Here is a 15,838-nt window from a genome sequence, read left to right as displayed (position 1 = left end):
AGAAAAATCATTTAAATGAGTTTAAGAACCTGGAAATATTTTCTGACCTGTTTACGAGTCGTTTGCAGTTGTTTGGACCACTCTTGTATATTTCTCCATTTTTGACTGTGAACCTCATGGCTTTAAGAAGTTCTGACTTTGGATCCCATTCAGAGAATGCCACTCATCTTGTGTATTCAAATAAGATGACAAGACTTGGGTGTTCATTTAAGATATTTATTACACACAAACACTTCAGGATGGATGGCTGGAACATAAAACTTAAGCGAACTAGCTAACTGACTGACTGCTATACACATACATGCTTTCACTCCAGCTGCTTACACAAAATGGCGCTCTGCTTGCACATGCTCAGTACTTTCTGTGCATGTGCCCATGAACTGCAGTGGCTTTAAAAGTACAACACACACACTATGATCTACACTCCCTGTGTTCGAGTGGGTTTCCTCAGGGTGTTCCGGTTTCCTCCCACATTCCCAAGACATGCTGCAGGTGGATTAGACATTCTAAATTGGCTTTAGCTGTGAGTGTGTGTATGCGTGTGCCTTCTGAAGAAGGTTGAAAGCTGGGCTGACAACTCAACAATGTAAAACTCCGCTGCCACTTGTTCTGCTGACTAATGATCCACTGTGGTGATCTCTCATGGGCACAGCCAAAAGGAGAAAAAGAAGACTAGTCTTTATAGCTAGAGAGTCACAGATAATAATTAAACCAAACCAGCCAGAAGCACAAGACCTATAAAAACCTATCACATTTTGTCGATTTTCAGCAACTAAAAATTGAAACCCGAAAAGTGTTTTAAATAGAACATAAAATATTGTCAAGACAAAAGTTGGTTGGTCATAGATCCACTTGAAGAGTCATGCTTGGTGCAGTGGGTTGGGGCATCAGGTGCTGAACTGATGAGTTTGATTCCGACTGATGGTGGTATTAAGAACTAGTGCCATTAATTATACTGCAAGGTAAGGATATGATCTCTGGCAGGCTAGAATTGTCCAGTGTTAGGAGATGTTTTAGTGGGTGGGAGTCCCACAGTACCAGAGCAGGGCTGGTGTCTGGTCATCATTAGCTTTCACCTCCTTTCAGTGCTAAAAAAAATTAAGTAAATTTTGCTCCAGAGTAATTCTAATGATCTATTATGAATAGAAAAATTAGAACCACGTAGTCACAACCAGTAGTATATCACACAAAAAAACCCACCGTGGAACCAAGAACCAGCTGCTCGAACAGTGATAGGAAGTAAAACCCTTTTTTTATTTAAAAACAATATAAAAGGTTAAGCGCTTTAACCTAAAATACTAGACTTCATCCGAACAATTTAAACACAGTATTAGCACTTTAAATATAGTATTCCAACCAATGGCAATCACCCTCTTGCGTTCAGACAACCCCCTATTACATCATTTCCATATGTTGGGATATGTGAATATTCAAATCCTAACATTAATCACATCTTGGCTTCTATTATAGGTTTAATGGAAATATTCTCATTTATACCTGGTGCAGTCATGGCATTTAATAAAATCTGCCATCTCACTTCCTTCTCACTTAATAAAGCCTTTATGTTCCCCCCTCTATGATGTGGGAGTAACACCTCCAATATACCAAACTTAAACATATTGCAACTAGTGTTATCTCTAGTATGCCTATATAAGGCATTATTGATATCCCCTTTTTTGATGGCATATAGGTGGTCGTATATCCTATCCTTCAGACGTCGACCAGTTTTGCCCACATAAATTCCAGGACAGCTCATGCACAAAGCTAGGTATATAACATTCCTAGTTTGACAATTACCCTTGGCAAAGGTTATTATAGTTTGATTCCTATTACCTACACACTTTGTAGGTTCTTCTAGTATGGCAGAGCATTGATTGCATCTGCCACATTTACTGGTACCAGACTTCTGAGGTCTGTTGTACATATGACCTTTATATAACCTGTTTTTCATATTACACCCTATTTTGTGGACAAATTTGGGATGTTCCCCCACCAATTCAAATAATTCTGGGTCACATTTCAGAATAATCCAATTGTTACAAATAATATTTTTTATGTCTATCGTATTTTTCCCATAGGGTAGGATACACGCTTTATTAAACTCGTTAGTTGTTATTTCTCTCTCCTTATCCATACCAATGCCAGCCTCAACTCCCAATAATGGCTTATATTTTTTCCTGCATTCACTGCTTACATATGTCACAACATCATCAACTACTGCAGTGGGATAACCATGTTCCTTAAATAATGCTCCTATATAAAGCAGTTCCCGTAGCATTTCATTATGCTCTGAAGTCATCCGAGCTGCTCTTATGCATTGCCCTTTTACTATATTTTTCTTTTGTATATTAGGATGACAACTGTTATATTCCAAACAGGAATTGCTAAAGGTTTCTTTTCTGAAAATTCTAGACTTAAAACCAGTATTGGTATGAGAAATATATGTATCCAAATAGGAAATACCTTCATTGCTGACATGATATGTAAATTTAAGAAAGGAGCTAGATGAATGCAGATATCCAACAAACTCTTCCACCATGCTTTCACTACTATCCCATAAAATAAACACATCATCTAAGAATCTGATATAACATTTAATATGTTTCATCCAGCTACTTTGAAATATTATTTGCGCTTCCCAATCCAAAAGGACTAGTTTGGCATAGATTGGGGCACTGGCTGCTCCCATCGCCACCCCTTTGTTCTGCCTATAGTATTCTCCCTTGAAATATATAAAGTTATAGTCAAGTACAATGCTCATAAATTCACTGATAAGTAAAGTTCTATCCCAGTCCAAGTTGGCAAATTTCCTGATGCTATTAATAAACCTTTATATCCCTTCATCTCTTGGAATGCATGTGAATAAATTGACTACATCTATGTAACAAAAATTAAATTCTCCTTCCATAGACTAGATGTTAACCGACTTAAAAAGTCCCATGAATCCTTAACTATGTGCTTAGTTTTAGTATAAATAGGTTTTAACCAAGTATCCACTACCTTACCAAAGGAGAAGGTCTTGGATTTGCTTCCTGAGATGATAGGCCTGTATGGTGGATTTAATATATCTTTATGGATCTTGGGAATACCCATGATAGTAGCCAATAATGGGTGTTCTACCTTCAAGAATGTATACAAGTCTATCTCAATTCTGTTGTCCAATAAATATTCTTCCAATAAGGAGTCTATGAGTTGGTAGGCGATATGTATCTCATTAACTGATGAGATTTCATAAATATCAGAGTCCTGTAGGATGGTGTGTATAGCATTTAAATAATCATTGTTATCTACCAGCACTACCCTGCCCCCTTTATCAGGTTGTAAAATTCTAATATTGTTATTAGCACTCAATTCATTTAATAAATCATTTTCCTTTTTACTGAGGTTATATTTCATTTTCTGTTTTTTACTATAATCTGATAATTTGTATATTTCATCAACAACCACCTTTTCAAAACTAGCCAATAAAGGGTTGAGTGCGGGGGTAAATATACTTCTTTTTTTCAACTGTAGTTCACATTTCTTCGTTCCTACTTCTTTAAAGTATACACCTAAATTCAATTTACGTAGGAATAATTTTAATTCAATAATATTATCTACCACATTAAATTTTTTATTAGGTACAAATGTGATCCCTTTACTAAATAATGCAAAATATTCTTCTTGTAATGTAAGTGTGGTGTAATTATATATAAAAAATTTCCCTTTACCATATTTGATTTCATCATACTTAACTATCTCTGTAGTCTCTTTATTTTTCACCTTTTCACTCCGTTTTCTCTGTATTGGTGAAATTGGGGGTTCCTTTGTGCCCCCCTTACCCTCCCCACTCTCTCCCATTCTGTTTTGTCCTCCAAAAAAGATTGAAATTCCTCATTTTGTGGTTTATATGACCTCTCCGCTTCTTGGGAGTATCTATTCTTACCCTCCTGCTTTATCTTCTCTTTATCTGCCTTCTCCCAATTGTAAACTCTTCCCTCCTTATACTGTGTCAGGTCTCTCTGTAATTTACCACACTTCCTATGGAAAATTTTTTGATTGTTACTTTTGGCATAATAGAACTGTTTATTATATAGTTGTTGCCTTTGGTCAAACAATAGATCTTGAGTAATACGTTCGTTCAAGGTTTCAACCTCCTTGACAAGTTTACACAATTTACTATCATTATTTTTTATCAGAAATTTCATAAATGTTATACCAAAACTGTCAAACATTACATTGTATTCATCCATCAGTTCATCAGTCATATCTATACCTAGGGTTTTTTTGAAAAATCTAAGCCCCATACGTACAATATTTAAATCAATGCAGCGTTGTAAATAGGCATTATCCAACTGTATCCCTTTAATAACATTTAGTTTTTTACCAAAAACAAAAATCATTTGTTTTAATGTCCCATCAATTGAATCATTTGTGTTAAAATTACCAGTTTTGTTATAGTTATTAAATTTAAATTCCTGCACGTTAGATAGAAAGTTGTCAAGCCTGCCAAAGTTGTTATTAACATTAAATGTTCTCTGTCTATCAGGTGAACAAGTAGGAGCTCTATATGAAACAGTACCTTGGTTGCCGGCAGTGGCAACAACTGAATATGTTCTTTTTGGCACAGTTCTCTTTGGTATAGCTCCCAAGCTATGTACCTCTTCCTCTGTATTGTTGCCATTGCCTTCTCCTTCGCGACTGTTAGGTATCAGTTGTATTTGACCAGCAACTATACCATGAGAGGATCCGGGTATGCTGGTAGGAGTGTTAAATGAGTCCTCATGCTCGCCATGGCCAAGTAAAGCTCCAGCACTACTAGGTGCATGACGCAAGTTCGTAGAACATGCAGTTTCACTATTATGGCTCCTTATTGGTTGGCTGAACAAGTCAATCAAACTAGTTACTTCCCCTTTCAGTATGACCATCTCAGACTGTATTTTCTGAATTTCGTCTCTCCTTATCAGGGAGAAAATAGAGGGCAATTCGTCCAGCAAGGTCATGGCAAAAATGACCAAACTAGAAAAATTAGAACCACGTAGTCACAACCAGTAGTATATCACACAAAAAAACCCACTGTGGAACCAAGAACCAGCTGCTCGAACCGTGATAGGAAGTAAAAAACTTTTTTTATTTAAAAACAATATAAAAGGTTAAGCGCTTTCATCTAAGATGCTAGACTTCATCAGAACAATTTAAACACAGTATTAGCAGTTTAAATATAGTATTCCAACCAATGGCAATCACTCTCTTGCATTCAGACAACCCCCTATTACATCATTTCCACATGTTGGGATATGTGAATATTCAAATCCTAACATTAATCACATCTTGGCTTCTATTATAGGTTTAATGGAAATATTCTCATTTATACCTGGTGCAGTCTTGGCATTTAAGTTTGAGTGGGTTTCCTCAGGGTGTTCCAGTTTCCTCCCACATTCCCAAGACATGCTGCAGGTGTATTAGACATTCTAAATTGGGTTTAACTGTGAGTGTGTGTATGCATGTGCCTTCTGAAGAAGGTTGAAAGCTGGGCTGACAACTCAACAATGTAAAACTCCGCTGCCACTTGTTCTGCTGACTAATGACCCACTGTGGTTATCTCTCATGGGCACAGCCAAAAGGAGAAAAAGAAGACTAGTCTTTATAGCTAGAGAGTCACAGATAATAATTAAACCAAACCAGCCAGAAGCACAAGACCTATAAAAACCTATCACATTTTGTCGATTTTCAGCAACTAAAAAGTGAAACCCGAAAAGTATTTTAAATAGAACATAAAATATTGTCAAGACAAAAGTTGGTTGGTCATAGATCCACTTGAAGAGTCATGCTTGGTGCAGTGGGTTGGGGCATCAGGTGCTGAACTGATGAGTTTGATTCCGACTGATGGTGGTATTAAGAACTAGTGCCATTAATTATACTGCAAGGTAAGGATATGATCTCTGGCAGGCTAGAATTGTCCAGTGTTAGGAGATGTTTTAGTGGGTGGGAGTCCCACAGTACCAGAGCAGGGCTGGAGTCTGGTCATCATTAGCTTTCACCTCCTTGCAGTGCTAAAAAAATGAAGTAAATTTTGCTCCAGAGTAATTCTAATGATCTATTATGAATGCTACGTGCTATGAGTTCTGCCAACATTATGTGTAATTTTTTATCCAAATTGCCACTTCAAAGTGTCTATTACCTCCTAACATCCAATTACTATTCATACTATATAGGGACCCCGGAAGTTTTACATAGGAGGCTATGTTACCCACATTGAGAACAACTGGTTTAAGCAAAAGTAACTCATAAGTAACTCACATTTAAGTTACTAGTTACTAAAAAAAGTAATATATTACTATTACTCATTACTATTTTGAAAAAGTAACTAGTTATATTACTAGTTACTAGAAATTGTAATATATTACAGTAATATATTACTTATTGTAACAGATTACTCCCATCACTGGTCATAACTTTCTCAGATGATATAAGAATGTCATTTGGTCTTGATAAATGTGCAAAAATAACCTTTAAAGCAGGAAAGCTGCAGCACCAAAAAAAAAAAAAAGCATCAGTTTGGGACAGGAATGTGATATAAAAGAACTTGAGCAAGAGGGAATGTATAAATATTTGGGAATTGATGAAGGATCAGCAATAGAACATGAAGAAATACAAACAAAACTCAGTAAGAAATATTTTAGAAGTCTTAAATTAATACTAAAACAGCACTGAAATCTAGGAACAAAGTCCAAGCTATAAACCAATTTGCTTTTCCTGTCCTGACTTTAGAGTTTTGGAGTGAGTGACTGGCTCCAAAAGGTGTTGGATAGTTTGGACATGAAAACAAAAAAGATACTTCATGCACATCAAATGATTTATAAAAATCAGTGCATATCAAGATAATATATTCCCCACTGTGAAGGATGGATGATCCTCCTTGATATTGATTACATATACATATCTGCGATAGTGGCACTGCATGCATATCTGTTGACTTCACAAGACCCAAACGTAGTGAAAGTTTTGAAACATGAGCAAAATAAGTCTAAGTTGACTTCCTTGCTTACTTTAGCAGAAGCATATCAGCATCAAGTGAGAATGAAATCAAACCAGAAGTAGGTAAAAATCAGGTAGCAACTGAATGTGCCAATAAACAAAAGAAAGAATATAAGGTGAAGGATCAGATGAGAAGGCAAGAAATGTGGAAAATGCATAAATATATTTGCAAGTATAGGAAACTCTTGGAATGACCTCATGTTGATCAGGATCGAATACAGGAATGGTTAAGGAGAGGTGAATTTAAACCAAAAAATTAAAGGTTAATATTGGCGGCTCAAGATAGTGGACTATGTACATGTTGGTTACAAAGTCCATTGAACATGTGGGAGAAACAGACAAATGTAGGTTTTGTAAAACTGAATTGGAAACAGTTGCACATCTTGTGGCTGGCTGTGATATACTAATGGCAGATGGACTGTATACTGAAAGGCATAATAATGTAGCAAGACTGTTGCATTGGGGATTGTGCAAACATTATAATATTGAAGTAGCTGAAAAACACTGGAAACATGAGCCACAAAGCATCATAGAAAATTATGAAGTATATATCACATGGGATTATCCACTACCAACAGTTCAAAAAATAGATGCATGAAAACCAGCTATAGTAGTCCATGAAATTGCTACACCCAGTGACTACAGTGTCTTATGTATAGAGAGACACAAAGTCATAAAGTACCAGGATTTGTAGGCAGAAATGAGGGCAATGCGGAAGAAATATACCCATACAGTTCCAGTAGTAGTAGGAGCAACGGGTCTTATAAAAAATAATTTATAATTGTGCTTAGATCTGTTACCGATACATGTAACACTGTACAAATTACAGAAGGAGACACTACTGGGCACATTGTGGGGGCTGAAAAGAGCACTTCTGGCTAACATCAAAGATTGAAACAATACTAATTTTATGAACTTTAATTATACCTTGATTTAGGAATGGGGACCATTCCCATAATGGTATTAGACAACCAAAAGACTTGGAGAAATTAAAAAAAAAACAGGTAAAGGGTCTGAATGAAGAGATGATTAAATCATCAAGAAAAGGAGTGCACTATTACTGGAACTGAAGTCATCCTCAAGTCTCAGTGATTACCTCCATGTGGTGGACCCTGTTTTCACAAAATCTCACCAAGATGACACTGATATATAGACTGTATCTTATACCTCAAGTCTTGGTGAGTGCTTTCATGTGGTGGACCCTATATTCACAAAATCTCACCAAGATGACTCTGATATAGACTGTGTCTTATGTAGCACATAATCATTGAGAGAGTAGAGGTAGTTTAAAAAATAAAAAAAGACAGCTAGGTGCACAAGTCCCAGGATAAAAAGGTACCCAGGCTTTATGTGCGTACTGGTGCCAGAACTGGAAAGAAATGGCATTGGAAAATCCTCAATACATGGAAACATTCCTACAATGGGGTTAGGCCAGGCTCAGGGAGAGTTTCACCTCACCCCTCCCCCATCGTCGAAGGAAGTAGTAAGCCACAAAAGTCACAAAAACCGATAGGCCAAAAAAGAACCCTAAAGAAAACAGAGTTTACTGTTGAGGATAAGAAAGAAATTGTCTATTGTTACTAATATGCAAGAAGCCTGGAATTTCCAGATAGAAGATAATCAAAAAGATTAAGAGAGAATTTAGAACAAAGACAAATACTTGTACAAAAAATTGTGAAAAGCTTCAAATGCAAATTTGTGTTCATTAATGCAATAGATCCATGAAAAAAACATTACATTGAGAAAGAAACCTTGGGCTGGCTAGAAATAGAAGCAACTGAGGAAGTGCAAAAATATAAAAAACAAAACCTCATTTTACTCAAACTGTCATTAAAATGTGGTCGAGAATTGACTTTTTTCTAATTTCAGAAGCACTAATTAACCTTGACCCCACAGTATTTGTACATACTCGTTCCTTGTCTGACCATTCTAAAATTACATTAATCATTATTAAGACTACCAAAAACAACACACTACATTGGGGATACAACTGGTCTCTAAACCCCAATCTCTTAAATTCAGGAAGTTCAGGACATTCTTAAAAGGTCCCTAGACAAGCTAACAAAACAAAAACACCTTCCTGATATTGAATGGGTGGCAACCAAAGCTCAGATAAGAGGTATCTTTCTTCAGAAAGCTTCTCACTATAAGAGAATCCAACTCAAAGAAGAACAACTAGAGGCTAAAATTAAATCATTGGAACAGGGTCTAATTAAAAACTACAACACGCAAACTGAAACAGAACTATTGAAATGCCAGAAAGACCTGTTCTTGGTTCACAACAATAATCTATCATTTCATGAAACTAAAATACTTGCAAAATATGCTAACCATATACAAACACCATCATGATCTCTGGCAAGGATTATTAACCAGTCTAAAACTCCTTCTCAAATTTCGGAAATATTTATAAGAACAAGACCTACACGAAAACTGAAGATATTATCAAAACCTTCGAAGTTATATACTCACAAATCTACGGAGAACAAAAACACCTACGTACAAATGAAAATAGTACAGACTTCCTACAAAAACTCAATTTTCCGAAAATTGATGCGAAACAGCGAAAAGAATTAATAGAACCAATAACCACTGAATAAATAATAACAACAATCAAAAAATTTAAATCACACAAATCTCCCGGCCCGGTTGGCCTTACAGCGGAGTTTTACAAAACATTCTATCTTATCACTGCACAAATACTATATCATGTATTAAACTATATAATAAACAATAAAATTAATGATATACACTTTAATGCATCCAAAATGATTTTCATACCCAAAGAAAAGGCAGAGCCTCAAAATCCGGATAGTTACAGACCCATATCATTACTCAATATTGATAATAAAATTCTAACATCTATACTGGCTAATAGACTGAAAAAAATAACGGACACAATTATTTCGAGTTAACAATCTGTTTTTTAACATCTAGGCAAACCAGTGACAATACACTAACACTGCACACGCTAATTTCATATGCTAATCAAAATAACCAAAATATATATTCACTAATTATACATGCTAATAAGGATTTTGATAGAGTCAACATTATTCCAAATCCTACCCTACTTTAACATACCCCAATAATTTATTCTAACCCTACAAATACTATACAACAATCCTTATACAACATTATATATAAATAAAAGATGGTCTAATAGAATTCAAATCAGAAATGGCACTCGTCAAGGGTGTCCTTTATCTCCCTTATTGTTCAACCTATATCTAGAACCTCTATTTTTAAACATCAAACAAAATGTATATCACTATGCCCCAGTAATATATAACACAAAAATTTCCTTGTCAGCCTTTGCTGATGACCTTAACATATATTGTACAACACCAACCACAGACACCAAAAAAATACTATATGCTATTGAAAACTTCACATCAATTTCAAACTATAAAATAAACCTTAAAAAACTAACATCTTCCCTTCAAAAACTCCGAAACCTTTCTCACTGCTACCATTGTTAGGTCAAATAACATCTAAAGAAAAGACTAAATATTTAGGAATTACATTCTCTACAGATAACAAAAATTTTTATCTTAATAATATCAAACAAAAGTGAAATCACATTCTACTTGATCTAAAGAGATGGGAAAATCTGAAACTACCACCATTAGCCAAAGTCTCGATTATCAAAATGAATATCTTGCCCAGATTTTTATACATGTTCATGTCCTCCCAGCTATTAATACCTAAGAATTTTTTTAAGAAAATTCACACTGAATTCGCTAAATTTATATGGGAACCAAAAAAATGCAGAATCACATATGATAAATTGATGACTCTGAAAAACAAAGATGGATTAGACCTAATAAATTTTGAAAATTATTATTCAATCATAAACGCCAATAGAACTTTAAGAATTGCAAATTACAATACGCTAGGAAATAGCTGGACCCCACATTGGGTAAAATTATGTTTTAAACATATTGAAAGCCTGAATATAAATCCCAAAACAATACTTTTCTTAAGCAGTAAAAACATTAAAGCATATAACCTATTGGAATTCCTTAAAAATTCTATAACATTAACACAAAATCTTTTTAAGTCAGTAAATTTCCTTCAACCCATGATGATACTACAACCTATTCACAAAAATCCTAACTTGAGAATTAATAACCAGCTACTAGACGTGAAAAAATTCCCACTTATAATTAATATAACATTACAAGATCTATACCCATATTTGAACTGTCCCACTCATGAAATAAGAAACCAATTGGGCCTTCCCAAGACATATTTGCTGATCTTAAGATAGATTAAAGAATTGTGTATTAGCTACCTTCAAGATATAAATATCAATAAAGATGACCTAATTAAATGTAACTCATTATGGCAAGCTCTTCTTCAACACAGTAAATTTATAACATGCTCATACAAAATGATCAAAGACCTGAAATTTCAAGAACACATACTCTTATCAAATTATTGGAAAGAAAAAATACCATCAGTAGAAAACCATAAAATAATACAAGCAATTAACCTAACAATAAAATCCATATCTCTTCAAAAGTTAGAATTTACCCAACTCATGATATATAATAATGCTTATTACACACGCCTTAGACTGCATAAATTTAACAATAGAAACTCCCAATTTTGCCCACATTGTAAAGATGAAATTGCTGACCTTTTACATATGTTCTGGAGCTGTAAATGTGTATTCAAACTTTGGAACTCCCTGAAAGTACAGCTACAAAAGATGGGATATCAATCATCAACGCTCACTTGGGAATTTACGATACTACATATTTCCCCAATTAACCTATCTAAAAGTCAAACAATCATTCTCATTAATATCTTCCTATTAATGAAACTTTACATAGTTACCATCTGGCTGACCCCATCTAAAATCTCATGGAATAACTTTAGGAACTCAGTGATAAAACATATATTAGCCCACAAATACATAATAAACAGACAAAATAAAAATCCCAATATTTTGAAAGGTTGGGAACAAATTTTCAATATAATACTTGCATAAAACATTGATTTTGGAAGACATTTACAACATACACAATAAAAATCATAACATTATATAGTATTATACGAACCTGATAGTACTAACCCTGGAGAAAACAACTCTTATCTCTTTCCATACTATTAAACTATGAAAGCATTCATGTAAATAGTGTAAATATGTTCTAAATATATTGTTGTTGTACCAGTTGTATATTACCTGTGTTTACTCTTGTGAAATGATGTATATTGAAAATAAACAATAAAGAAATATTACTGAAAAAAAATAAAGACCAAAACCCACAGATTTTTGAGAGCTATAAAAAAGAAATATGGACACGGAAAATAAAAAGATATCTGATCTGGTGCAATATTTATGGAAATTAAAATGCCAAACTAATCAATACAAAAAAAGCAGCTCCAAAGATATTTGAAGAGAAATACAGGCAATGACATCCAGATAGGGAAAAATTCACAGTACAAAAATAAGAATACAAAGAGGGAACATATAACAAGATATTCATAAGGTAGAAGAAAATAAATATAAAGTGAAGTTATGGAATACCTGCAAAGTGAAGGATTTAGTGTAGAATGTCTAACACAGGGTATGTCACAAAATGATAGAAGAATGTGCTCCCAAATTAAGGAGAAACAGGTGGAACAAGGAAACATCTGATCACTTGTCACATGATGATGCTCTGGAGCCTTTAGTAGGAAATAAGTACAAAAGTTCAGTTAGAGTTGCACAGCAAGGGAAGGAACAGGAAACAGTGGTAACTCCGATGAAGGTAATGATGTGGAGTGATAAGCCAATGAGTTTACATAAGAAGGAGCAACTAATGGCACAGGATGCAGCTGATGAGAATATGTCACAGGAAGATACTGTGGAAGTTTCTGTAGAATGCCCACAGGAAACAGAGAGCAAAGATTGCGCCCTCAGTTTAGAAGAAAATGATCAAAGGGAATAGTTGCTTGATTTAATAGAGATGGATAGACATATTAAGATCAATGAAAGAAATAAATTACAGAAAGTCAACAAGACTCCAAATGTTAGAAGTGTGATAAAATAGATCAAAACAGTAATCAAGACTATTAACAGAAAACCATGTGCTATAACAGAAATAAGTAGGATATATTACACTACAGCTAAACTAATAGCAGATAAACTCTTACTGCAGAAATACAGAGAAATAACGGAAAGGAAGGGAAGAAATAAAATGCTATAATGGAAGCATTAGTGATTCAGCGCATTATTTCACAAATTTGAAACAACATTTACACATCTGCAGTGACACAAGCCCTCATAAGTTTTGAAATGAGGTGGATGTGCATGGACATTCACTTTTATTGCTATCTAAACATGCTATGGCAGCTTTCCTACTAATTTTATAAGCTGTACACTATAGTCTTGGACAGTATATCCTAAATAATTGTATAAGGTAAAAAAATCAGCTATTTTCTAATTTGTGTAAAAGGGTTTCAAGTTTTTTGTGCTGATTGTCTTGCAACAAACTTTTATTTTTCCACCACGATAAGCCTACAGGTTTCTTCCACTTGCAAAGTTTTATACATATTAAATGCAAACTGGATCTAATTCCTTCATGCATTCACTGGTTATCACTGTAATACATAACTGGGGAATCTACCCTCCATGCCCTCATAGTTCTGTCTCATATTAATCTACTGCTTGAGTTTATTTTGCCTTAAATTCACAAAATGTGAGGCACATTGATCCAAACTTTATAACTGTTGGCCATTTTCCAAAACCATTTTGCTTCTTTCTGTTTTTTTTATATATATATAATATCCTCTAATTAAAACTTGAGTGAAGATATAGAAATGATTTACTTTCTTGCAATATTTTATTCACTTTTAATTTGTAAAAAAGGGTAACAAATTAAAAAAGTCTGAAGCAAGTTCATTTATGTGTTATTATTATATTTTATAGAGCTGTTCCAATACAGATTGCAGATATTTAGTGCTTGCAAATTATTGTTGTATTTGTGATTTTAGGACGGAGGTCAACAGTTGCAAGAAGGTATGCTGGACAACAAGACAGTAGTAAATTTTGACCTGAGACTGACAGATGTGGGCCAGGAAAGTGAGTTCTGTATTAACCAGTGCCTGAAAAACAACCAGGAAAGACTCCGAAAGAATACCAATTAGAAATCCAGCATATACCCAAACTTTGCTTAGAGAAGAGAAATTATGAATGAGAAATGCCCATCAATAATATTTGTTGTATTTTTGTCATGCAGAAACTCTTCTTTCTTATTAACTTGCAAAACATTCCATGTGATCCCTCTTTATTGAACCAAACATATTTGTTATACTTCTTTCTTATAAAACACACCTTCTCATTGTCATTGTGAATTAAAACAGCATTCTTGTTAGTCATGCAACAATTTCTGTTTACATATTGCTCATTAATGGTATGCTTTACGATGATATTATTGTTACCTTAGTGGCTCTTCTATCAAAGGTAGCCACCACTGTCAATATTTAAAACATTGTCTTAAGTTTAGATTAGGTATCACAATTTCGGTTTAAAACTGGTGTGCAGTTATATTTCTAACCATAAACAGTTCATTCGTGTTATTTTTAATTTATTTACAAGCATGATCAGACAGCAAAATTGTAGACATTATTCACTGTCAAGAAAATAAAATAAATAAGAAAAAACTTGTTTTCCTTTGCTTGGGATATACATTAAATGATACAAAACTTTTTCCTGTTGACTTTAGTTCTTTGATTGTGAATCTCATTAAATATTTGCTGCTGTGGGTTTTCACTCGGTAGTTTTAGATGGAACTTAACCTGATGAGCTGGACTGTGCAGCACTGAAATGGCTCTATATGGTTTATGTTTGTGTTGCTAGAAACTAGCATTTGTACAGTTGCACAATAGTGTAATTGTTAGATATATGACAAACATGCTACAACTCTGGAGTAGCTGAAGCTTCCTAAGCATGTATCATGAGGGTACCTGTTATTTAATCGACCGTCTTAAATGTCAAGTATTGGATGCTCGAATGGGGAAGTTCGAAAAATAGAAATGTCGATGCCACGGAAATTCAAATTCTTTCCCAGGGAAAGAATTTGGTTGGCTGTTTCCGTGGCTTTGACATTTTCTGTACTGTGGTGCAAAAGTTACGGATCAGGTTAAGGTAAATGTGTGAGTGTGACGGACGTTGGGGTTAGGGTACGGGTAAGGTAAGTGTGCAAAAGTGACGGACATTAGGGTTAGGGCACGGGTGAGGTAAGTGTACGATAGTGACGGACTTTAGGGTTAGGGCACGGGTAAGTTAAGTGTGCAATAGTGACAGACTTTAGGGTTAGGGCGCGGGTAAGGTAAGTGTGCGATAGTGACAGACTTTAGGGTTAGGGTACGGGTAAGGTAAGTGTGCAATAGTGACGGACCTTAGGGTTAGGGCTTGGGTTAAGGTTACTGGATAGATAGTTGTGTATGTAAGGTGCAGTGTAGGTTTATTAGGTTTTTGGTGTGCTTGTGTTGTGTGTGTGTTTTTCGGAACAGCAAATTTTTTCCCTGGGAAAAAAAATCGCTGTTCTGAGGTTTCGTTGTTGTCATATTTCAAACTTCCAAGTCAGAACATATGGTGTTTGAAATTTTGGAAGTCCGATTATATGACATAGACCCTATCATGAGACCTCTACTACAGCTCATACTGGTCAAGTAGCTGTATTCTCATTATCCTTAATTTAAGACGGTAAAGTTTTCAAACTAAAATATTTCTCTTTGTGCTTTGTAAATTACTGAGCAGTATTGGTACCATTGCACATAGCTGTGACCTGGAATACCTGGCATAGAAAGTGATCTGGGATGTTGA

General features: G+C 34.8%; 1 protein-coding gene across 1 annotated transcript in view; it reads left to right on the top strand.

The window, feature by feature from the left end:
- Window positions 1–14,681, top strand: part of TCTE1 (t-complex-associated-testis-expressed 1) — a 402,880-nt gene extending 388,199 nt beyond the window's left edge. The window contains exon 5 of the mRNA XM_044060900.1: window positions 14,005–14,681. Coding sequence (XP_043916835.1) covers window positions 14,005–14,157 — 153 coding nt within the window. The 3' untranslated portion in view covers window positions 14,158–14,681. The remainder of the gene's footprint in view (window positions 1–14,004) is intronic.
- The last annotated feature ends 1,157 nt before the right edge of the window (window positions 14,682–15,838 follow it).

Source organism: Protopterus annectens, chromosome 1.part0 (assembly GCF_019279795.1).
Source record: "Protopterus annectens isolate FY-2018-M chromosome 1.part0, PAN1.0, whole genome shotgun sequence".
Taxonomy (NCBI): domain Eukaryota; kingdom Metazoa; phylum Chordata; order Ceratodontiformes; family Protopteridae; genus Protopterus; species Protopterus annectens.
The sequence above is the reverse complement of the archived record's forward strand: the minus strand, read 5'-3'. Positions and strand labels throughout refer to the sequence as shown.